At 41.1% G+C, this 26,793-nt stretch overlaps 1 protein-coding gene across 5 annotated transcripts in view; it reads right to left on the minus strand.

The window, feature by feature from the left end:
- The window catches only part of cacnb4a (calcium channel, voltage-dependent, beta 4a subunit), a 354,954-nt gene that overhangs the window by 87,971 nt on the left and 240,190 nt on the right, over positions 1–26,793 (minus strand). For all 5 annotated transcript variants that reach the window (XM_072579848.1, XM_072579847.1, XM_072579849.1 and 2 more), the window contains 3 exons: positions 16,869–16,988; positions 15,468–15,590; positions 10,796–10,932 (listed from right to left, as the gene is read on the minus strand). In XM_072579848.1, the coding sequence (XP_072435949.1) occupies positions 10,796–10,932; positions 15,468–15,590; positions 16,869–16,988 (380 nt within the window). The remainder of the gene's footprint in view (positions 1–10,795; positions 10,933–15,467; positions 15,591–16,868; positions 16,989–26,793) is intronic.

A 26,793-nucleotide genomic window follows, 5' to 3' on the forward strand; every position in this document is an offset into this window, starting at 1 on the left:
TTTTGATATAACGATCACTGTCCTCTAAGAGCTCCCCCATTGTCATTTGATCTACTTAACCCAACTCATCTTTAAGAACCCAATCCAGTAGTGCCTCCTTCTTGTCAGACTGAACACATATTGCCTATGGAGGGTCTCCTGAAAACAATCTAGGGACATTTAGCCCTCATTCAGACTCTTCCATTAGATATGCAGGAACTAAAAGACCCATTGTAACTGTTCTACTGTGTTTACACCTCTCTGTGATTTCCTTGCAGATCCATTTATCTATATTCTTCCGACTATCTGGTGGTCTCTGTATGATACCAAGCAATGTAATCGCACCCTTCCCATTGCTCAGATCTAGTCAAATTGATTGTCTGTGAAATATTTGAAACATACTGTTTCGCCAATACTGCAATGCACTCCTTAACCAAAAATGTCACCCTCTGACATTTTTCCATTTTCGATCTTTTCTGAATAACGTATAACCAGGAATATCGTGCAACCAGATCTGCAGTTCCTTAAGCTAGGTCTCGGTTATTGCCACAACATCATAATCCCACAAGGCAATCTGTGTTTATAACCCTCCACAATTATTAACAATACTCTTTACATTCACATACCTGCTGTGTTATCCTGATTTAGACTTTGTTACTTTCTCCCTTACTCCGACTCCACCTATTAACACATTCTCTATTTTAGTGATATCTAACTCTTGCAGCATTTTGAGCACCCTGATATTGCTTTTGAATATTCCCTCATGGTTCCCAGACCCCTGCTAAGTTAACTTAAACTTTCCACAACAACACTAGGAAAACACTCCACATGGAACTGGTCCTGGCTCTGTTCAGATGCAGTGTCCAGGTTGTACCTTCCCCCCAGTGCCACCCCCACCCCCCAATCATCTCTCGTCTTCCTTCCCCCTCCATATTCCCGATGAAGGGCTTATGCTTGAAACATTGACTCTCCTACTTCTAAGATGTTGTCTGACCTGTTGTGCTTTTCCAATGCCACCCTCTTCTACTCTATTTTCCCCAGAGCCAATCCAAGCATCCCACAATCTAAAGCTGTCCTTCCTGTCTACAGACTCAAGAGCAGCTTCTTCTGAATGAACCTCTCAAATTTTAAATTTAATTTGATCTTGATCTTTGTGCATTTTCTCTGTCAGCGTTAACACTGTATTCTTCGCTTTGTTCTATTACCTTAATTCACTTTCTGTAGTATGACCTGCCTGTACTGCACGTAAAACAGAACTTTTCACTGTTTGTAGGTACATGTGACAATAATAAATCAAATCAAATCAAATCCTGCACCATCTCAGAGCACATATTCATCTGCCTTCTCTGTACTCACTTGTATGCAGCACTGGAGCAGTAATCCAGAGGTTAATATATTAAAAGGATTTGTTTGCTAATTTCCTATCTAACTCTTTATATCCATCTTGCAGAACCACATTGCCCTTTCTTCCTTGCCTACAGTATGAATGTGAATTATTACATGGTTGTTCACCTTCCCCCAAAAAGATGTCCTGCAGCCATTCTGTGACATCTCTGCCGTAGAATTAGGAAAGCAACAAGCTATAAACAAAATCAGAAATTCCTGGAAAAACAAAGCAAGTCTGACAACAACTGTGGAGAGAAAGCAGAGTTAACGTTTCAGGTCCAGTGACTCTTCCTCGCCACAGATGCTGCTAGAGCTGCTGAGTTTTTCCAGCAATTTCTGATTTTGTTTCTGATTTCTGCGTCCACAATCCTTTGGTTTATTTGTTTGGTAGAAAACAAACTATCCTGAGTCACACTGATAGCTGCATAAATACCTACCCTGAACTAAAGAATCAAACTAGGGACAGGCAATAAATGATGGCCAGCCAGTCATGCCCACATCCCACAAAGATGAATCAATTTAAAAAACTGCACTCCTGTTTGCCTTCCTCCCCTCCTGTACAGCTAGGCCACCCCTCGTACCATAATCTACAACATAGAACAGTATAGCACAGTTCAGGCCCTTCAGCCCAGCCAGCCTTTTATCCTACTCTACAATCAGACTAACCTACACACCCTTCATTGACCTATCTTCCATGTGCCTATCCAAGAGTCACTTAAATGTCCTTTATGTATCCACTACCACTGCAGGCAATGCATTCCAAGCACCAACCACTCTCTGTATAAAGAACCTACCTCTGACATCTCCCATGAACCTTCTTTCAATTACCTTAACATTATGCCCCTTCATGATAGACATTTTCATTATGAGAAAAAGTCTCTGGCTATCCACTCTATCTCTGCCTCTCAATATCTTGTACATTTCTATCAAGTCACCTCTCATCCAATCAATGAGAAAAGCCCTAACTCCCTCAACCTTTCTCCATAAGACATGTCCTCCAGTCCAGGCAGTATCCTGGCTAATCTCCTCTGCACCCTCGCGAAAGCTTCCATATCTTTCTTATAATGAGGCGACCAGAACTGATCACAATATTCCAAATGTGGTCTCACCAGGGGTCTACAGAGCTGCAGCATAACCTCGTAGCTCTCAAACTCAATCCCCCTGCTAATGAAAGTCAACACGCCATACGCCTTCTTAACAACCCAATCAACTTGTGTGGCAACTTTGAGGGATCTATGAACAAGGACACAAAATCCCTCTGTTCTTCAACACTGCCAAGAATCCTGCCTTTAACTTTACTATACACTCCATCAGGGAGTGGTCATTCATGTCCAGAACAGAAAACAAGATTTCTAGGGCTTCTGCACAATTTGCTAATTTTTTTTAGGCCTCCCTGGCAGCCACCCATTACATTTCATTCCTGATGAATGGCTTATGTCTGAAACGTTCATTCTTCTGCTCCTCGGATGCTGCCTGACCGGCTGCGCTTTTCCAGCACCACACTCCCGACTCTGACCTCCAGCATCTGCGGTCCTCACTTTCTCCTAGCCTGCCTTCCCCTGATTTGTGGGGTTACCACCTCTCTGAATTTGCTATCCACATAGTTCCTGGCCTCGCGGACACCTCTAGCTGGTGCTCAAGCTCTGAAGCCCTGAATTCAAGTTTATGCAGCCAATGACAATTCCTGAGCATCCGCTCGTTCGGGTCTGGAGAAGTGTCAACTCCCCACATGCAACAGGATGGGCATTCTACTTGGCCAACCTATCTTGCCATACTGAAGCATACTTTCAAGTTACTTTAACTTTACATACTTTAACATTATTCATGCCCTATTAACTAGAAATTAGTACAAATTGCTAATTAGTACGAGATTAAAGTTAATTACTAAAGTTAGGAGATTAAATAGCAAGTAGAAATTCTCCACCTTTATTTTAAAATTAGATCCCTCTCCTGCAATTGTAAAATCTTTCTTTCCTTCTGCTAGTTTAAAAATGTAGATGTTTCAAAGATTGAAACACAGGTGCTAATAGCAGCTGCTAAAAATACAATTAACTCATTACTTTGCTGTAAAGTGATTTTAGACATTGTTTTCTCTTCTGCTAATACTGTTGTATCTGCTGTCTACTCCCTTTCTCCATTTGTTATTACTGACCATCTCCAGATCCTCCTCTCTCCCACTTATCTACTCGTGACTGTTAATATTCAACTGTGAGGCCAGACAGGCACAGTTTAATGTCTCATCCAAAGTATGGTACTTCCTCAGTACTGCACAGGGATATCAATCTTAATTTCTTATTCAGGTTTCTAGAGTGAGATTGAAGACACAGCCTTGTGACTCTGGATTCAATGAACCCATTGAGGCAATGGGTACCTCTAAAGAGGCAAAATATTACAACACACAGGATGTTTTAAAGATTCACCTTAACTCTGCCACAGGATAGAATTAAGGCATAGAGTTCTGTCAGGACAGAACGAGGGAAATTTATCTAACACCGGAAAAATACAAACACACTGTGCCAAAAATGGAAAATATTCTGTTTTTTGCACACTGCATCCTTGACTTTGACAATCACAAAAGCATTAAGAAAACCAGAATCTCATTCAGTGTTACAACCAAATAAGGAAAGGTGATTTGGCTCGCCTCTTCTTGAACATCTCTTGGTCAGGGACCACAAATGTTTTTATTTCTTTCTAGCAGATAACTGTGACACTTCAATTAAAATATGGCAACTAACTGAAAAAAGTAAAACAAAATGGGACAACAAAACTGCACATAAACATAGATAATAGGTTTTAAAAGTTGTCAGTACAGAGAGATTAAAGTCTACACAATTTGAGATGTTAAGTTTTTAACCTGACACTACAGTTGTTTCCCTGTTGTTGACTCATGTCCTCAGCAGTGGCAAAGTTTGTAAATATCTTTGAGTTCTCAGTGAATGGTTGTTTCCAAAATTTGCATTTTCATGGGGCATCAGCTTCCAAGATGATAAGAGAAACAAGGAGAAAGACAGAGAGACTTCCAGCTCTCAGTACAAATGCATTTTTCCTTCTCTCTAATCTTAACTTAAATATGATTAATTTATGCATTTCCAGGACTGGCTCCATTATCTTTCAAAGCTAAACAAAGTAGACAATCTTTAATATTCCTTGTGCACATTTGTCATACAAGTGTGAATTTAAATAGGAGATAAAAATTTATTGACACTGTCTCAGTTGCCTGGCTTTTGATAAAATGATCATTTCAGTGCAGAAGCCTTTTTTTTTCATATTGATCCCCTGGACCTGCCCTCATCTATGGCCAGGGATCAGGCAGCCATTTTAAGTCAGTAGCTGTCTTTGAACATTTTTAGTCCACCAAGTCTCAGATATAACAAACAAAAGAAAGAGGTTCAATGGATAGTCAATATTTACCATCATCATAACCAATGCAATGTCAGGGCGCAACAATCCTTTAAAACACCTTAATCACCATTCAGAAGAGCTAAGACATAAATACAACATCCTGCTCAGTATTTATAAAAAATTAACTCGATTCATAAAACTGTTTTTAAATTAATAGCCACACCTCAATGTTCATGTACAATTTAGAAAACTGCATAAATTCTTCCCTGTCAAGTTTCAATTAACATCAGATCTTCTGCTGTGATTAATATTACCTCCATCACTCAAGGTGAACAGATGTGATATTTTCACCCATTTACTAATCTGTTTGATTATAACAATATAAATTATATATATTAACAAAGAACCAATGGAAGAATTTCATTGAAATTTAGCACATAATTAGAGCATTGCCCAAGGGGGAAACTTTTGGCAAATTCACAGATGCAGGTTCTGAAATTCTTTAAGAATCCATTGCCATTGTGAGATGGCTGATTTCACTTCTTTCTAAAAATGTTCTAGACTTTCATTATTCTTTCATAGGACATGGACATCACTGTCACAACCATAATCTGTGACCTAATCCTAATTACCTCTGAACTGGGTAGCTGGCTAGCCAAGTCTCAAAGGGCAGAAAAGTGTCTACCATATTACTGTACATCATGAGTCACATGTAGACCAGACCAGGTAAAGACCAGCAGATTTACTTTCCTAAATGGTATTAGTGAAACATCCAGAATTTTAGTTGTTAAAGTTAAACTCAATTATTAGCCTTGGCCTCAGGATTACTAGTCCAGCAACACAACCACCAAGGAACCGACCCCAGAAACAAAATTTGAATCTTGTTGATTGCTTTAGAATTTGTGGATTGTCAACATCTGATTAATAGAACTTAGAACATTACAGTGCAGTACAGGCCCTTAGGCCCTCGAAGCTGCGCCGACCTGTGAAATTAATCTGATGCTCATCTAACCTACACCGTTCCATTATCATCCATATGTATGTCCAAATCCCATTTAAATGTCCTTAACGTCAGCGAGTCTACGAATGTTGCAGACTGTTCTATGCCACTAATACTCTGAGTAAAAAAACTATCCCTGATATCTGTTCTAAATCTATTACCCCTCAATTTAAAACTATGTCCCCTCATGTTAACCTTTACCAGCTGAGGAAAAAGGCTGTCACTGTCCACCTGATCTAACCCTCTGATTATCTTATATATCTTGATTAAGTCACCTCTCAACCTTCTTCTCTCCCAACGAAAACAGCCACAGTTTCCTCAATATTTCCTCATAAGACCTTCCTTCCATACCAGGCAACATACTAGTAAATCAACCAGGCTCCTCAGATGCTGCCTGACCTGCTGTGCTTTTCCAGCACCACTCTAATCTCAACATCCTAGTAAATGTCCTCTGAACTGTTTCCGAAGCTTCCAAGTCCTTCCTATAATGCGGTGACCAGGACTATATGCAATACTCCAGGTAAGGCCTTACCAGTGTCTTATATAGCGAAGCATGACTTTCTGGCTCCGAAACTCAATCCCCCTACCAATAAATGCAAACACACCACATGCCTTCTTAACAATCCTATCAGCCTCGGTGGCAACTTTCAGGGATTTGTGCACCTGGGCACCAAGAACTCTCTATTCATCTACATTGTGTTATAAAGATGTGGGAAATATACCTTTAAGAGAGTAAAATCGAGCAGTGACAGCACCAAGTGTTCTCAATAAGACACAATATAACGTGTGCTCCAGCTAATGGAGTAACTGGTTGCCAGGAAACGACAAAAAAAAATTTGAATTAGGCCAATCAGTTTAAGTTATACCCCGGAAAATACCAAATTCCAATCAAGTTTGAATTGAGTATACTGACAATCTTAAAAGCCAATGACACAATCTGATGTTCTGGAGGATAAGGCAGGGGAAAACTGAACAGTTAGGAGGAGAACTGCCAAGCCTCAGCATGTAAGCAGACTGCCTGAAAAATAGCTCTCTGAAAAGGTGCCTTTTTCAATCAGTAAGCTACGAAGCAGAAATCTCTAAGAAGAAGAAAAGAAGACACAGGAAGATCCAAATAGAAGAACCGAAAGCTGCCTGGTTTTGAGATAAGAAGTTTTGTTTTGTAAATCTTAATTGGGAGTTGTATCAGACTAGCGTTATAGAAGGGAAGGTAAAAGATAGGTTAGAGTAAGGACTTCTGAATAGTTGTTAGTTAATTATTCTCTGTTATACTTTAAGAAATAAAGTTGTTAATTTTCACTTTAAATAGTTCTTGACCACTCGGATGTTTACAGATTACTGCACAGGATAAATCTTTTCTGTGTTGCTGGTTTTAAATTAAGCAGGAGGGTTTACCCCGCATCATAACAACTGCCAAGAATTTTACCACTAGCCGAGTATTCTGCATTTCTGTTACTTCTTCTGAAGTGAATTACCTCAAACTTTTCTGCATTAAACTCCATTTGCCACTTCTCAGCCCAGCTCTGCATCTTATCTATGTGCCACTGGAACCCACAAGATCCTTCGGCACTATCCACAGCTCTGCCTACCTTAGTGTCATCCACAAATTTACTGAAGCATCCTTCAACACCCACATCCAGATCATTTATAAAAATGTTAAACAGCAGTGGCCCCAAAACAGATCCTTGTGGCGCACCTGAGCTCCAGAATGAACATTTCCCATCAACCACCACTCTCTGTCTTCTTTCAGCAAGTCAATTTCTGATCCAAACCGCTAAATCACCTTCAATCCTGAAACTCCACACTTTGTGCAATAGTCTATTATATGGAACCTTATCAAACGCCTTACTTAAGTCTAGATACACCACATCAACGACTTTATCTTCATCCACCTGTTTTGTCACCTTCTCGAAGAACTCTATAAGGTTAGTGAGGCACGACCTACCCTTCACAAAACCGTGTTGACTATCCCTTATCAAATTATTCCTTTCCAGATGATTATAAATTTTCTCTCTTATAACCTTTTCCAATACCTTACCCACAATCAAAGTGAGGCTCACTAGCCTATAATTACCAGAGTTGTCCCGACTCCCCTTCTTAAACAAGGGAACATTTGCTATCCTCCAGTCTTCTGGCACTACTCCTGTCGACAGTGATGACATAAAGATCGAAGCCAAATGCTATGCAATCTACTCCCTTGCTTCCCAGAGAATCTAAGGATAAATCCTATCTGGCCCAGGGGTCTTATCTATTTTCAAACCTTCCAAAATTGCTAAAACTGCTCTTTGTCAGCCTCAATCCCATCTAATCTTGTAGCCTGGATCTCCATCTTCTCATTAATATTGCCCTTTTCCAATGTGAGTACTGACGAAAATTATTCATTAATTGCTTCTCGTATGTCCTCAGATTCCACACCCAACTTCGCACTACTGTCTTTGATTGGCCCTAATCTTACTCTTGTCATTCCTTTATTCCTGATATACCTACAGAAGGCCTTAGGGTTTTCCTTGATCCTATCCGCCAACAACTTCTCATGTCTCCTTTTGGCTCTTCTTAGCCCTCTCTTTTGATCTTTTCTGGCTAACTTATAACTGTCAAACCTCCAATTGAGATTTCACGCCTCATCCTCACAAAAGCCTTCTTCTTTCTCTTGACAAGAGCTTCAACCATGGCTCCCTCTCTCGACAACTACCTCCCTGCCTGATAGGTATATACTTATCAAGGACCCGCAGTAGCTGTTCCTTGAATAAGCTCCACATTTCAAATGTGTCCATCCCCTGCAGTTTCCTTCCTCATCCTGTATATCATAAATCTTGCCTAATTGCATCATAACTGCCTTTCCCCCAGTTATACCTCTTTCCCAGTGGTATATACCTATCTCTGCCCATTGCTATTGTGAACATAACTAAATTGTGGTCACTATCACCAAAGTGCACACCTACCTCTAAATCCAACACCTGGTTGGGTTCATTCCCCAATACCAAATCCAATATGGTATCACCCCTTGTTGGCCTCTCTACATACTGTGTCAGAAAACCCTCCGCACATTGGATAAAAACTGACTCATCTAAACCACTTGAACTATAATATTCCCAATTAATACTGGGGAAGTTAAAGTCTCCCACAACAACTACCCTGTTACTCTCGCTCCTATCAAGAATCATCTTTGCTATCCTTTCCTCTACATCCCAGAACAATTCGGAGGCATATAGAAAACTCCCAACAGGGTGACCTCTCCTTTCCTGACCAATAAAAATTATATTGGCAAAGCCAGTTTTCTTTGCATTATTCCCTAAATGGAATCTCTGAACCCCAAATCAAGGATGTGTTCTTTGCTTGTGTATATGACAGGTCATACAACGTAGTGGAAGCTAAAAACAGAAAAGCCAACCATATTAAAGTTATTCCCTTTTTGTTGTTAATGTAAAATCAACATTTCAATGTACAAGGAGATGGATGGAGTGAATCTGGCTAATATTGTGCTGGTCCCCACTTAAGTCTCTCCTCATTTCTACCAATGCACAGTTTGCCCAAAGAAAGGATTAAAAATTGCCAGCATGCAAATATTCAACCCTCCCTGGTTGCACTCTGCCTTAACAACGTTTGATGCAAAAGATACTTCCACCTGGAGCAGTCCCACCCAAAAACATGGAGCAATGGCAAAGAACCTGATGTATCCAATTATAGATTCTTCTACATTTCCATGGCTCTTCTTGCACAGACTATTAATCCAAAGACGCTGGTAATATTCTGGGGACCAGGATGGCAGGTGAATTCAATAAATATTAGATTCCCTGCAGTGTGGAAACAGGCCCTTCAGCCCAACAAGTCCACACCGACCCTCCCCCCTCTGACTAATGCACCTAACACTATGGGCAATTAAACATGGGCAGTTCAGCTGACCTGCACATCTTTGGACTGTGGGAGGAAACCCACGCAGACACAGGGCAAATGTGCAAATCCCACACAGACAGTCACCCAAGGCTGGAATCGAACCTCGTACCCTGGTGCTCTGAGGCACCAGTGAGCCACTGAGCCACAGTGCCACCCCTGAATATCTGGAATTCGGAGTCTAATGGTGACCATGAAAGCCTTGTCAATTATTGGAAAAGGCCAACTGGTTCACTACTGTCCTTTGGGGAAAGAAATTGCTATCCTTATCTGTTCTGGCCTACATGTGACTCCAGATCCACAGCAATGTGGTTAACTCTTAACTGCTCCCTAGGGAAGGGTAATACATGTTGGCCTGGCCAGAGAAGCTTACATCCCATGAGTGAATTTTAAAAATGGTTGCATGGTTACTTGGAAGGGTCATCACAAGAAAAATTCATATCTTAACAGTTTATAAAATAGTTTCACGTGCTTTAGTATTTTCTTAAATGAATAATAATTCACTTATCAATCTCTCCCAAGCTATGACGACCCTCAGGTTAAAACCTCTGCCAGTTATCTCACTCTTATAGAAAAGCAACTCTGTGATCTGGTAAGACTGTGGTGACTTTATACTTACATCACCTTTACTTGATTTGGAGGTGCCAGTGTTGGACTGGCGAGGACAAAGTTAAAAATCACACAACACCAGGTTATAGCCCAACCAGTTTATTTGGAAGCACTAGCTTTCAAGGCACTGTCTCTTCATCAGGTCAACCACCTGATGAAGAGGCAGCACTCAAAGCTAGTGCTTCCAAATAAACCTGTTGGACTATAACCTGGTGTGTGATTTTTAACGTTATCTTTACTGTTCACTGAATGTTGGAAAGTTCCTCTGCCGACCACAAGATGGAGCTACAGCTAGCATTCAACCAGAATTCCTAAGAGGAAGAGGCTGCATTTTGAGCCTCATTCCTACCATCACCACCACCACCCCCCCACCCCCACTCCTCCACAGGGACCCAACATAATATTGAATGTTGGTCTTTCACAAAAAAAAGCTATGTGTGTGTGTTTTTTAGCAGCCTATGTTTTGGTAATTACTTGACAAATAGCACATACAGCAAACCTAAGTTCTGCGTTCCTCATCTCACCTCCCAATGTGTTTTTAAATCAGCATTGAGCACACTAATTCTGATCCAACATTCGAGTCCTTACCCACTGTAAAAACGTCCCTGTCGAGATTTCTGCTCCCTCTGTATTCGAATGTTCTCGAGCTTGAGGGGGCTTGGGATGAATCCAATTTCACAGCCTTCTTTCACCAGTCGCCCTATCCACCAGTCATTGTTGTATTTCTGTTGAAACAGATGGCGATGTCAACTTCAAAATACAGCACAGTAGTCATAATTGAAGGCAGTGAAGTAAAACTGAATCACAATACCATTCCAATTACGTTAATTCTCTTGTGACTGAACTGTTCATGAATACCAAGCATGTTTTACATGCAATGCAAAAACATAAATGAAGCAATACAACACATTCTTTCAGATTTAAGTTTGTGACAAGTCTCTGTTACTAAAATGCATTGTGCTAACATAATGTATTACATAGTACTGGGCAAAGTTGAAATGTAACTTTGGGTGGCTGAAAAGATGTTATCCATTTTTGTAAGGAATAAGCACATGCGATCACCATGAGAATGGTCACCTTAGTTGTAAACCAATATTCCCACAAAATAGATGTTTCTAAATTTATTTGAATACATTCCCAAAATACTGCATTTCCTGTAATAGTTACACTGAGAAACCAAAGAGTAGAAGAAGTGAAACAGTAGGAATAGAAAGGCTATTTCCTCTCCACCACTATACTATAGGAACCTTTTTCTCAGCCCCTCCTCAAATACAATTCAAATTATACATTATAAGGTGGTGTTTAGTCTTTGCAAACTGGGTTCCCAATTGCTGAGTCTTCCACAGTCTCATCTGGGGAAGGTCCAAAACATTTAATTGCCATTGAGGCAATTGAACAGGCCAGCACTGGGCTTTCCTGGGATTTAGGACCCTGCTAAATACCTAATATCATTTTTGAATTATCTTTACTCTGAGAATGTCTATAAATTTCAAGCTTCGGGAGCAGCACTAATTTGTGTCTATTAGTCACTGCATACAGCTCATGTTATAAAACAGTGAGTGCAAAATGTATGCACAACATATAAAGCCATTCTGCCTGTCGGGTGATTGAATATAGTTCCTCAAGTGGTGTGAAACAACCCTCATACAATGACATAAAGGTGAAGGAAGAGGAAAGACAATGGGCAGAATTTAAAGCTACAGCTTGAAGCAAGATTAGAGGCAAAGGGAGATTGGGTGGAGGATGTGGCGTGGGTTCTGGATCAGTGGTGCTGGAAGAGCACAGCAGTTCAGGCAGCATCCAACGAGCAGCGAAATCGACGTTTCAAGCAAAAGCTCTTCATCAGGAATAAAGGCAAAGAGCCTGAAGCGTGGAGAGATAAGCTAGAGGAGGGTGGGGTGGGGAGAAAGTAGCATAGAGTACAATAGGTGAGTGGGGGAGGGGATGAAGGTGATAGGTCAGGGAGGAGAGGGTAGAGTGGATAGGTGGAAAAGGAGATAGGCAGGTAGGACAAGCCCGGACAAGTCATGGGGACAGTTACTGAGCTGGACGTTTGGAACTAGGGTGAGGTGGGGGAAGGGGAAATGAGGAAACTGTTGAAGTCCACATTGAGGCCCTGGGGTTGAAGTATTCCGAGGCGGAAGATGAGGTGTTCTTCTTCCAGGCGTCTGGTGGTGAGGGAGCAGCGGTGAGGGAGGCCCAGGACCTCAATGTCCTCGGCAGAGTGGGAGGGGGAGTTGAAATGTTGGGCCACGGGGCGGTGTGGATGATTGGTGTGGGTGTCCAGGAGATGTTTCCTAAAGCGCTCTGCTAGGAGGCGCCCAGTCTCCCCAGTGTAGAGGAGACCACATCGGGAGCAACAGATACAATAAATGATATTAGTGGATGTGCAAGTAAATCTTTGATGGATGTGGAAGTCTCCTTTAGGGCCTTGGATAGAGGTGAGGGAGGAGGTGTGGGAGCAGGTTTTACAGTTCCTGCGATGGCAGGGGAAGGTGCCAGGATGGGAGGGTGGGTTGTAGGGGGGCGTGGACCTGACCAGGTAGTCGCGGAGGGAACGGACTTTGTGGACCATGGCGCGGAGGCCACTTTGCCTCCAATTTATGGGCCTCATTCTGCCGTTGGTATTCAACTCCATTCGTATGTAGGACACTCAGCATGTGAGAAGACCAACAAACAAATCCATGTGGCTTCTGGGGCCATGGGGAAATCCATTGAGCAATAACCATAGGTGCCTAACCGAGATACCTGGCATCAGGAAGGTGTAAAAGGGAACCAGTGAAAGCCACACTTAGGGGAAAAAAATCTTTACTCAAAAATCCCTTGCCTTTCTATCCTAACATAATCCATTTCTCTCCACGTCTCCTAACCCACCCTCACTCACCTGTGGGCTAAGTCCATCCTGGATCCTGGGTCCTGAGTCCCAGGAAAGCCCAGTGCTGGCCTGTTCAATTGCCTCAATGGCAATTAAATCTTTTGGGCCTTCCCCAGATGAGACAGTGGAGGACTCAGCAATTGGGAACCCAGTTTGCAAAGACTAAACACCACCTTATAATGTATAATTTGAATTGGAAATGGATTTAAACTCAATGGTTAACTTCTGAAGGTTAAAGCATTAGAACTGTATAGTTGTAACGAAGAAGAATGTTCAACATGGACACTGTAACTTTGGGATCAGAAGTGTCACAAACCCTTGACTATGTCACAAAACTAGCCTATCAAGTAGACAACAAGTACTTCACTGCTCCTTTATGCTTCAGTGTCATGCTTTTCTATGTCTCTTACTGAGACTGAGGACATTGGTTCTGGGCCACTTGAAAGGTACTCCTCTAGATTACATTTCAGCACAAGTCCATTAATTTTAATCATTCAGTCACTGATCGTAGCCCCCAAGTGCCTTCAGAATGTCTGGCATTTTCAGTAATCAATGATAAATGAAATTGTCTGGCGATTGACAATAATGGAGCTCAGATATCCAGATAGGACTAGATTTTAACCTGCCAGGCGGGCATGGGTGCCAGTGTGCCTCGAGGGTTGTGGAAATGACATTAGAAAATACTGGCATGTCGGAAACCTAAAATGACCTCAAGTTGAAAAGGTATGTTTCAAGACTGTGCAAGAAGCTCCCTTTGAGGATAAATATGTGAAGAAGCAATTGAAAAAGATTGAAGCCTAGCTTTAATTGTCAGCACCCAGTTTCCCTATGCTCTCTGACACTCATCATGATCAATGAGGTGAGAACAGTGAGGACTGATAGGAGTGAGAATTGGCTGGAAAGCACTTAAGTACTGAAATGGGACAACTGCTTCCTTGGGACGGGGTGGAAGAGAGTTACATTGTATGGAAAGCGGTGACAGTCTGGGTCTGTATCCATTGGAGTTTAGAAGAATGAGAGGTGACCTTACTGAAACATACCAGATCCTCAGGGATGGAAGCTGAAAGGATGGTTCCCCTTGTCGGCGTCACCAGAGCTTGGGGACTCCGTTAAAAATAATTGGTCTCCCATTTACAATGGAGATAAAGAGAAATATTCAGACAGCTATGAATCTGGGGAATTCTCTTCCTTGGAGAGCAGAGAAGATAAAGCCATTGGGTACTTTTAAGGCGGAGGTAGGTGGATTCCTTGACTAAAAAGGAAGTCAAAAGTGATCAGGGTAGATTGGAATATGAAGTTGGGGGCATTATTACATCAGACATGATCTTATTGAATGATGGGGGAGGGTCATATGACCAAATAGATTATGCCTGCCCCTGATTGAACTATTGCTTGCATAGGGTAAAGACAGATCTTGTGTTGAGAAAGTGCTGTGTGCCAATTTCCAATATTTTTGACACTATTTGTGTCTTCTTGGCCTTGGTCTGTGGCTTGGTCTGTCCATTACCAACAGTCAGGAACTTTACCCCCTCCCAAGCCCAAGGTCTCCTTCTTCACCTCCTCTCCCAAGGTCAAGGTAACTATTACTGGGGGTGACAACGACAGTTCTCTGCCTGTCCCTGGATTTCTGCACTGTCTCTCCTTTCCCATTCCACTGGAGAAGAGTTAGAAATAGATTGTGGAAAGGATGGAGTAACAACATGAGGGGTGGGCAATAAAATGAGGGGATGTCTTCATGCAGAGGTACCTGGGAATATACCTCTAGCAAGGAATGAGTGGAGTTACAAAGGTTTATTGAGATGAGATGTGCTGTGCATATGAATGTTGGCAAGTCAGACTGTACGGCTTGGCATTTGAATACACCATATTCAATGTATTCAAATACACCATATTCAGTGGTCCCTGAACCTTCCATTCCATCCGGTTCTGAGGTGCCACACTCCAGTGCCTCACTTTCCCATCCACTCAGAGCCACGCGATCCTGTTTGAGAGTCTGGTCTCTTCTTCTATCTGCAGTGAATGTGATTTCTCTGCAGAGCCTGACAGCCCATGTTTAATCTCAAGGAATGTCTCACTGAATCGGGATGGACTCCTTCCCATGTGACCCCTCTATATTTATGTCTATTCAAACTTTATTCCGAAATCTGCAGTGGAGCCATTCCAACCCTAGTAAGGTCCCCTTAAATATGGATTATTCAACAGACAGGGGCACATTATTATTCCACCCACACTCCCTAATTAGCAGTTAAACTCAGAAGAAAGAGCCAATGTTCTGGTTAAGTTAAAAACATACTCCAAGTAGGTTGAATTCTCGAATAGCTTCTCCCCACCGCAAACACGTGCCAAAAGTTATAAATTCTTAGCGTTACCGTGTCTGAAACTTACTTCTTTAATATGTAGAAAGTCTTTGGCATCAAAAGAGATGGCAGTTCCTGGGACTGGTACATCTTCATCCAGAGCGCCACAGTAAGTGACATTTGTTCTTACAGCAAATGCAACTGGTTTGGTCTGAAAAACAAAACACACCAAGCAAGACTTAGGGTACATTCACATGAGAAGTTTAGATTAAGTTTAGAATGGTTTTAGTTTATTTACTAACACTAAACATTTGTGATGTATAATTATCAACAGGAACTTGAATCTAGAGGAATGAAATGCTATTGTGAACTTCCATTTTCTGCCAGTGGGAGCCTTGAGCAAAAGTTGGGTCTTACCTCATAATTGAAGATCTAGTATCACTGAAACGGCGAGCAATAACATTTTACGGGATTTCACTAGGTATCAGTTTTATAAGTATACACAATTTATTTAGCTTCATTCTCTTTTAATGGTACATTTCACGATAAGCTATCAGTATAGCAAAGCTTCTGCAGGCATGGGACAAATCGCACATGATCTTCCTGATTTCCACATGTTAACTAACTGAACATTGTTATCAAGTTAATAACAGTGATAATGTCACGAGACAGAATGTTGCCATTCTCCATCAGTGTAGAGTGCTACACAACTCCCCAGGTGGCCATCGCTTATTGTTCACTTCAACCTGTCTGCAATTTTACACAAGACGAGAAAGGCTTATGATAACAGGAAGGCCATTTAGAGAAATGCACAACTCACTCACCCTAATTCAGGCCTTTTGGGGGCATTTATTGACCACTTAACAGGCCATTTCCTACCTAGTCTCAATTTTGAGGCTTGCACAACAAGTTTTCAACCAGCTATGAGTCCCAACTGGTCACCTTGCTGGGGCCTCGAGAAAGAAGGAAAAGGTGTCTCCCTCAAATGCACTGTTTCCACATCAGGCACCCTGCTGGTTCTCCTACTCCACTATTCTCTCCACCAGGATCTCCACTATCCTGTCTGCCTCAACCAAGTTTCACCTTCCCTCCTATGGGGAAGATAAAGAGGTTTAGCCATGATGGTCTAACCATCATGCTGTGAAGGTGACTTGATGGAGAAGCTGCCAATTCTGGATGATCATTTTGCCTTACACAGGCCCAGGTGACAATGACTGACTCAATCTATGCTGCATCAGACCAGAAACTACCCAGAGCTAAGTGATGGCATTAACATACTTTGTTACCAGTGAGCAGAGAAACCATCAAAGGTCACCTTTTTAAATTTCCACCTCATATACATTTGTTATTTTGTTAGAGGTTCAATGACCATGTCTAAGGATAACACGTGTTCAAATTGTTTTTAGTAAAATCATACTGAACCCTTGTCCTCTTGTCCCTCTATTGAGCTGAAGCAGGTTGGTGTCTTGCACAATTAGTATCTCCTTACTTTGGCTCTTTCAAGTTGTACTGCTGCTTGTTGTTCTGATTCACGTCGAACCCCATCACGATCCTCCTCCAGGGAAACATCAGAGTCCGACGGTCTGCTAGTGCAAGAATCTGCTGAACCCTGCAATAAAAATGAGTGGGCAAAAAGTCAATTGAGAACACAAGCCGTTCAAAAGAGAATGATTGTGTAGCATGGTTTCAAACAGTCATTTTAAGGCAAATATAGCTGAGTTGATATTAAAATTTTACAAGTTAAATATGGCTTTTTTCAAGGCAAAGACTTTAAACAGTGTTTTAAAGATAGAAATAAAAGTAGAATTTTATTACTTTCAATGGTGACTGAGATTCCCATAAGACAGGATTAAGGTCATGAGAGAATGTTGATTAGTCAGAGATGTGAAAGAAATGGCAGATTATTGGATCTTTGGGAGTTAATCACGAACCTGTCCACATGCATTTACCAATAAATCCCAGAATGAACAAGGCTATTATCTATTGAGATTGTCATCAGAGTCACGAGAATGCATTTAAAAATACAACCGCAACAATTTGCAAAGGATTTATGTGCAACATGTTCCTGCTCGAATGCACCATTTCTTGAAAAAGAATTGTCAAAGCATTATTTTGCTAAAAAGAACTGGTGTTAATCAGATCAAAATCCATCATTTGTTGCTTCTATTTTCATTATTATTACCTTACCAGAATAATGGTTATTGTCTTTCTAAATGAAACAATAACATTTTTCATGAAAATAGTGCACCATTAAGAATGTAACTAATTATCCTACTTGAAAACTGCTGACAGCAGTCTCATTCTGTCAAAGCTTTGCATGTTCCATTCATCAGTGCAATTCGTGAGAAATGCCACTGTAAAGTGAAAACAGCCTTTTTATACAGTCAGACGGAAGAGTGCTGGTTGGTTTAATAAGTGAACTCGAATTGGTAAAGGCATTGTCATGGAGCATGCACCAGTTAGATGAAGACTAACAGGTGACAACCATTGTCTGGTTCATTTCTCAGGGCAATACCTTGACCAGCTTCAATCTTCCTGGTTTAGTTTAAAGAAAGCTTCCCAGCTAACTGGCTTTTCTCAGCAAAACAAGTCTGATATTACTAAATGGCGATTTGGTCATTATCCAGTAGCTGAGTCTGTGTAAAAGGATTCTGCATTAGAAAGTATGTCAAAGCATCTAACATTGATAAACTACTTTGAAAATAGTGAAACATTTCAAGGTGCATCACAGGCATGTCATCAAAGTTAGCCGAGACCTCAAGATACAAGAGCAGATATTACAGCAGCTGACCAAGACCAAGAGGTTATAAGTAGCATCTTAAAGAGAAACAAAAGCAGAAGTGGAGATTTGGAGAGGTTTAAAGAGTGAATTCCACAGATAGGACCTAGGCTGCTCACAAAAGGACCACTAATGGTCGGATGATGAGAGTGCTTTGAAGGCCAGAGTTGGAGGAATGCTGAGAGGCTGGTAGGGGTGAAGTATGTTCCAAAGGTAGGGAGGTTTGAAGTCTTGAAGCAACTTGTGCAGAAGGATGAGAACTTTAATTTCAAGGCATTGCTGATGTAATTCAGTGAATGCGAAAGCGATGTGTGAACAGGAGATGTAAATTAGAATGCAGGCAGCAGAAATCTGATCAGGTCAAGTTATTGACATTCCAAATTCCACCTGGAAGGGGACAAGCTGTATAGGCTTTGGAATACATGTATAATAACACTGTTCCTGACCTGATGTCCTCCCAAAACACAGTATACACCCTTGCCCCACCCCCCCAAACCACACTGATGAAGTATAATCACTGCTGTAATGTAGGGAACTCCATAACAAATATGCGCACAGCAAGCGCCCACCTGCAAAGCGATAATGAGCAAATAACCTTACTGCCATAGGATCTTTTACCTCAGTTTGTGATGCAGATGGAGCCCAAAATTTAACAACTCACCCAGAGGACATCACCTCCAACAACGCACCTCCCTCAGTGGCCCGCTGGAGTTTTGGGATGATTGTGCTTAAGTCATCAAGTGGGACTTGAACCTAAAATCGTGTAACTCAGAGACAAGTATGCTATCACATAAGCCATGTATCATTCAGGTCTGGAGTTCACAAAAATACTGACAAGGATTTCCCTGATAAGTGCCTTTTTTAACTTCAAGAATGGGAATTTTCCAGAATACTTTATTCAAACTGTAAGGGGTTACAAAATGGGACATTTCTGTTCATTAGTGTATGTACTTCCTGTGTGTTATTTTCTGAAGGGCCTTCTTAACCAATTCAAATAATGCATTCATGATCAATGTTTAAAACAGCACAAAATGGGAAATGAAAGTGCAGTTTTAAATACTGAGTGCACTCAAATATCAAAAAATCTAAGATTTGGAGCACAAACTGGAAAGAAAAGCAAATTCACCATTTGCACAGGAATACTGCATAGCAATCTCATCTTCACTGAAAACAAAGCGAACAAACACTGTGCCTGTGTACAATTGAATTAACTTTAATTATTGCATAAACTCACATACACAAAAGCAAATGTTGGAGATGTTACAAATATTTAAAATCAATTCAGGGGAAAGAGAGTGGGGAGAAAACAAATTTAATAGAAGGCTTTGTTGGAGTGGGTAATAGCGGTGATTAAATGACAAGAGAAGTAATGAGCAAGGTAAAAGGTGGGGTGAAAGTAGGACAATTACAGAAACATTCTAGTGAAACAGGATCAATCCAATTAACTCTCCACAAATGCTACCTGGCCTGCTAAGTAGTTCCAGAATTTTTTTATTACTTTTGAATTTCAGAAGCCCAGCATCTACAAAATAGCCTCATCTCTGTTCCAAATTCCCATCACCGTTTCTCTGGCTCTGTGGCTTTTTTGTGGACTTGTTGTTTTGTTTTACTAGTGGCAAGGACTCACTGTGGAGGCAGGGAGTAATCTAGACATTTCCTTTTCCTGTGGCTGTTTCTTTTATTTCTGCCTCTGTTTTTAATCCTGTCTCTTGTATTCTGAGATGGTGCCAGAGAATGGCAACTTTGTACACTTTTCAATATATTCCTGTACTCCAGTACACATGACATTAAAATTTAAATCCAAATCCGTTTCAACCAATCTAAGTTGCAGGTTTTGTCATGGATTGGGAAGAATTCAGCGGTAAGCTATTTCCTTTCAGACTCCATTTGAATGGAGTGTAACCTTTAGAAACTCAGAAGGTCAGTTATTTGGAAATGAAGCGATGTAATGAATCGAAACTTAGCGATTTTCAGCTCTAGGATCAGCTCAGATCAATGAGATTTAAATCTTCACTTTCTGCTTCACCATGAGCGAATCAAAATACCTTTGGATAGCTCCAAACTAACCACTTATTTGTGAGCATATCTCATGTGCAATGCTATCCAGAATTTGGCAGTAGTTTTGCGTTATTTTCTCTCTGGCCATTCTGATGATGGAACACAAAATTAGATCTAAATCCTGTCAAGTTATTGCACAAGTCAAATATGCTACAGAATGTCAGGAACATAAATGTCTCCCATGCACAGTAGAAGCACACAGTTCTGAAGCAAGTTAATGAAGAAAAAGGCTGTAACATGTGTGATATCTGATGTCAAAATGAGCTAACCTTTCATGAGTTTACAATCAGATAAGAAGTGGTCAGTTGGCTCCCCTCTTTCCCACTCCATGCTTGACTACAACAAAACCTTGTTAAAATGGATATATTTGCTAAGTCAGCATGTCTTTAATTGCTTATATTCTGTGATCATAAAGGTTACAAACAGGTGATCTATCTCAAGATAAGTTAAAGATAACTTATATTATCTTTATAAAATAATAAAGTATACTCTGCCTTAGCTGTGCACTTACACACACACACACACACACACACACACACACACACACACGGTCTACAGTGTGGGAAAAGCTAGATTGAGTAATTTGGAGTTAATTAAAATTCATGAGATTTACACCTTTGGACTTCATATCAGTTTATTTTATACTATTCACTCGTGGGTCATGAGTCTCACTGGCTGGCCAGCGTTTATTGCCTGCCACTACTTGCCCTTGAGAAGATGGTGGAGAGCTGCCTTCTTGAACCTCGGTAGTCCATGTGCTGCAGGTTGACCCACAATACTCTTCGAGAGGGAATTCCAGGATTTTGATCGAGTCACAGTCAATGAACAGTGGCATATTTCCAAATCAGGATGGTGAATGGCCTGATGGGGAACTTGCAGTTGGCGACTGTATTCTCATCTAACTGCTGCCCTTGTCCTTAGATGGAATTGAGTGTGGGTTTGGAAGATGTTGTCTAAGGATCTTTGGTGAATTTTAGCAGTGCATCTTGTAGATTGTACATATTGCTGCTCCTGAGTGTCGGTGGTGGAGGGAATGGATGTTTGTGGATGTGATGCCAATCAAGTGGCTGCTTTGTTCTGGATAGTGTGAAACTTCTTTATTATTATTTGAGCTGCATCCACCCAGGCAAGGGGATGGAATATTTCATCACTCACTGACATGTACCTTGTAGATGGTGGACAAACTTTGGGAAGTCAGGATGTGAATTACTCGCCACAATATTCTAAGTCTCTGACCTACTGTTGTAGTACTGTGTTTGCGGTGAGTTCAGTTTAGCTTCTGGTCAATGGTAATCCCAAGAATGCTGATAGTGGGTGGTTCAGTGTTGGTAACACTATTGAATATAACAGGATGGTATTTAGGTTGTCTCTTTATTGGTGATGGTCATTGCCTAGCATTTGTGTGGTGCAAAGACTACTTGCGACTTGTCAGCTGAAGACTGCATGTTGTCTAGATCATTTTGCATTTAAACATGGACTGCTTCAGTATCTGAGGAGTTGCGAATGGTGCTGAGTGTTGAGCAATCATTGGCGAACATCCCCACTTCTGACCTTATGATGGAGCAGCTGAGGATGTTTAAGCCTAAGACAGTAGTCTGAGGAACTCCTGCAGAGACATCCTTTGAATAGGTATTTCTGTCCCTTCACTCGGTGCTGATGCTTGGGGGCTATGAGACAATGTAAACACGCATTTTGGCACTTTTGTGCTTTTAGAGACTGTAGTATTGTGTTGAGCTCTTTCAAAACAGCTCGTCCGTGCCACTTGGATTAACAATAAGCAGGGTTCAAGACTTTCTAAGTTAGGTAAGAGAAAGAAATGGGGGAAAGAGAGTGGGAAAAAGAAAGAGGGAAAAAGAAGGGAAAAGAGAGAAAGGGGGCAAGAGAAAGAGGGAGAAGACAGAGTGGTGGGAAGAGAGAGAGAGAAAAAAAATGAGAGAGAAAGAAATAAAAGGAAGGAAGGAAGGATCACATTCACGTTCTTGTTACCTGTGTCTTGGCCTAGTAGGAAGAAAGCAGCTGCTTAAAACATACAAGGTTTGGGTTATTGCATGACCCTTTCTCTCCAACTTTCCAAAGATCCAAATAAGACCATGACCAGTTTATTCCAGTTGTAGCTTGAATAATTCTTGTCTGGGAATCACTCTCAGCCAGACTCCCATTTTCCAAGTGGTTATGCCCAACTGGTTAGCTGGATACTCAACTATGTGAAGATAAGTCTCTAAACAGTGTGATAATGGGATAGGGGAGGTGATTCATTCACATTCTCTTGAGACCATTACCTTTAGTGTTTTTTTCTTGCGGGAAGACTCCCTCTCAGTATTGTTGCTATGTGGAGAAGACATTGATGCAAGTCGCATAGCCATGTTTGCCTGAGAACTCAAGTCCTTATGATACAGTTTTGATCTCTTTTTTTAAAAACAATAAATAATTAGGAATTGTCAGGTAGTGAATTCAATTTTTTTTATATAAAGTAGGTTTATATGAAAAAAATTATAAAATCTTGGGGGAGCTTGCAAACAATAAGTAGGAGAGGATTCTTTCTTCTTCTGTTCTACTATTGCTACTGCTCATTGAATGTCATTTAAGCAGTCAACACTTGCTAAAATGTGTGAATCATTAATAACGTATCTGGATATTTGGCTTCCTGTTTGGGGCTGCGGAATACTGAATCAGCCCAATCAATTAGTTCTCCACACTCAAGAACTGACTCACTTAGCATTTATTTCCAGATAATGGCAGATATATTTTAAGATAATGAAATAAAAGGTGTGTTCCTATTACAGGATCAGGCATCAATGCAATTTAGTACAGGTCAAACTGCCCCTGACTTCAGAATCTGGAGGATTCCAATGGCTCAGAATCTATTTTATCATGCATAATTGTTTTTGACATGAGAAATTGCCATCTTTACTTATAGTTGATTAGTGTTATTTAATATAGATTAATATACTTCAGCCTTCTCAAAACACAATGGCTTACTTTGTACTTTGTGGGAGCAGTATTAATTAGCTCAATAAGCAAAGAGAAAAGGCATTGAAAAATTACTTGCCATTAAATCACAAAGAACATTAATAACCTAAAAATGTCTACAAGGAAGTCGTCTTCATTAATCAAAATTTGTTCATACATTTGTATCCTGAGACTGTTTTATGAACACATTCACATATCTGACATATCTTACAAAATCAACTGCACAACTTACTCCATCATGAGTTGTCAGGGTGGAAATGGGGAACCAATGTGCCGCACAGAATTGATAGATGAGGATATCTGCACTGTATGACCTGAACAATGGCAGTTTCTCAAATTGGGATTATCCTGTTTCGACAAGATAATATGCTGGCTACAGCGCGCTACAAGTTGAAACTGTATCAAAGCACAAATCAGACGTTGTAAGAAACCCTGATCAGTTTACTTGCAGTGCCCTTTGACTGTCCTTGAATGCATTCCCTGTCTAGTCTTCAGAAGTGCATAGACAACCTGCAACTTTTAAATAATTTTCTAACCAAACAGCAAATAGCAATGACAGGCAGCCTTGATTGAACAGTATGATTCAATAGATTTCATACTGTCCCTTCATTTGTAAAACAAAGTCTCAGCAAATGGTTTACAATTGATTACTAAAATGGAATTACAATGGAAATGAACTGGCAGAATATATACACTGTACAGGGGCAAACCATCACTTAATGAAAGGTATCAAATTGCTGCATTCAGTAGAAAGAATGTTAAGAGTAATACACAATATATTGTTGCCTACAATATCTTCATTGAACATTTTTGGGTATCTCACTTGCAGAATGCCAGTGCTGCACACTCAGGTCTGACAGCACCAAATTTTGGGGCTTAACCCTCAATGTCAAGTTGAAGACACAATAGTAGGAACCTGCACAGGTTCATGTGCCAATGTTCAGATCAGTTAGCAATTGAGAAAACACACTTCAGATGCAGTAACGCATGGATACATTTGAAATTATGAACTTTGGTAGAAAAACACAGAATGTCAGTTTTTTTTGAATGGTGATAGATTGGGATATTTTGGTATACAAATGCATTCATAGTGTCATACCCAGTGTCTCAGCTGTGGCTTTCTTCTTTATTCTTTTACAGTGGCAACTTCCACAATTCTGAACACCCTTGAGTTTGAGTTTGATTTATTGCTGTCACATGTACCGAAATACAGTGAAATTTGTATTGTGTGCGCTACAGGCGGATCAAACCATGCAAAGTGCATCAAGGTAGCAGAACAGTGTGCAGAATATATTGTTACAGCTACAGAGAAGGTGCAGTAAGAGAGGTCAACATTAACATTTGAGAGATCCTCTTTGTCAGTAGCTTTGCTTGTATTCAGCTCCTTGACTCGATCAGCTCCACTCCAACACCATGTTATGAATTCAGACCAGTGCCACGTTGCCTGTACTTTATTGAACTGGCTGAAAAGGTTGCTGCCCCAATACGGGGCCAGTTGTAAAGTTCACAGGACTACTATAAGCCAGGAGGCGTATGAGTACTACCATTGAATTAGTCATTCAGCAACGCAGGTAATGTTCAAATCCCACCATGGCAAATGGGAACATCTGGAATTCAAAATTCAACCACCATGAAATTATTGTCAATTGGAGTAAAAGCCCATCTAGTTCACGAATGTCCTTTGTGACAGGATACTATTACCCTTACCTGGTTGGGGTCTGCCTGTAACACCAGACCCACAGTGATGTGGTTGGCTCTTCACAATGGCCCAGGAAGCCATTTTAGTTACATCATCATAAAGGGAATGAAACTGGACAAGTCACTCAACATCCACATAGATTCTGGAAATGACAATGGTAAATGTAACCCAGTCGATTCTGGAAAGTCCTTGTTACCAACATCTTGGGCCACTGACAAATGTTTCCCACATAAATCATGTAACAGCCCAATAAAGTGACTACGGGATCAATGTGGATCTTACCAGTTTCCCCATTTCCCCTCCCCCTACATTATCCCAGTCCCAAGCCTCCAACTCGGCACTGCCCTCTTGACCTGTCCATCACCTTTCCCATCTATCTGCACCACTCTCCTCTCCGACCTGTCACCTTCGCCCCCACCTTCATCTACTATCACATTCTCAGCGACCTTCCCCCTCAAGCCCCATCCCCCTTCCCATTTATCTCTCAGCCCTCCCAGCCCACAAGCTCATTCCTGATGAACAGCTTATACCCAAAACATCGATTCTCCTGCTCCTCGGATCCTGCCTGACCTGCTGTCCTTTTCCAGCACCACACTCTTTACACAGATGGTATATGGTCAGGATGGGATTGCCTTTTGGATCCTCAACTTTGACACTGAACCCCATCAAATTTCATGATATTAGGTCAAACATGAGCATGAAAACATCTTGTTGATTACCATTACCACCACCCCACTCCAAATCCCATTCTTCTTCATGCTCTTGGACCAGTGTTGAGGGTGAAAAGGGTGCAGAAAGTATTCTGAGTGGAAGACTTCAATGTCCATCACCAAGAGTGGCCCAGAAGCACCGTGACTAACCGAGCTGGCTGAGTCATGAAGCATGTAACTCAAAAGTGTGCCTGAAGCAGTTAGTAAGGATGCCAAAAAAAAAGAAACACACCTGACCTCATCCTCACCAATCTAACTGCCATAGATAAATCTGTCCCTGACAACATTGGTAAAAATGACTAACAGACAGTCCTTGTGGAGATCAAGTCCCATCCAAAGATTGAGAATAACCTCCAGCATGTTGTGTGACACTATCATTGTGTTAAATGGGATAGAGTTCAAACAAATCTAGCGACTCAAGACTGGTATGCATGAGACATTGCAGGCCATGAGTAGTTGCAAAACTGTACTCCAACACAATATGCGATGTCATGGCCTGGTATATCCCCCACTCTAACATTAAGCCAGGAATTCAGCCCAGGTTCAAAGAAGACAGCAGGACAGCATGCCAGGAACAGTACTAGGCATACCTAAAAATGAGGTGCCAACCTGGTGAAGTTACAAAACAGGACTATTTGTGTTCCAAACAACATAAAGCAGGTGATAGACAGGATGAAGAGATTCCATAACCAGTGGAGCAGAATTAAACACTGCAGTCCTGCTTCATTCAGTTTTGAATGGCGGTGGATAATAAAACAGCTGAGAGGAGAATCAGGCTTCGTAAATACTCCTATCTTGAAGAATGGATGAACACAACACATCAGTGCAAAAGATAAGGCTGAAGCGTTCACAGCAATCTTCAGCTAGAAGTGCTAAGTTGGTTAAGTAACTCAGCCTCCACTTAAGGTTCCCAGCATCACAGATGCCTATCTTCAGCTAATTTGATTCGCTCCATATGATAGCATGCAGTGGCTGAAGGCACTCGAAATTGTATAGACAATGGACCCCAACATTTTTCATGAAATAGTACGGAAGAACATGTGCTCCAGATCTTGGTGCACCCTTAGCCACTCTGTTGCAGTACAGGACAGAGCTGCCTGCTTAATTGACACCACATCTACAAATATCTACTGCCTCCACCATATAGGTAGTACACACCGCTATCGAACAAAAAGATTTCTACTGCAAAAATCTGCCA

Source organism: Chiloscyllium punctatum, chromosome 10 (genome assembly GCF_047496795.1).
Source record: "Chiloscyllium punctatum isolate Juve2018m chromosome 10, sChiPun1.3, whole genome shotgun sequence".
In the NCBI taxonomy this organism is placed as follows: Eukaryota; Metazoa; Chordata; class Chondrichthyes; order Orectolobiformes; family Hemiscylliidae; genus Chiloscyllium; species Chiloscyllium punctatum.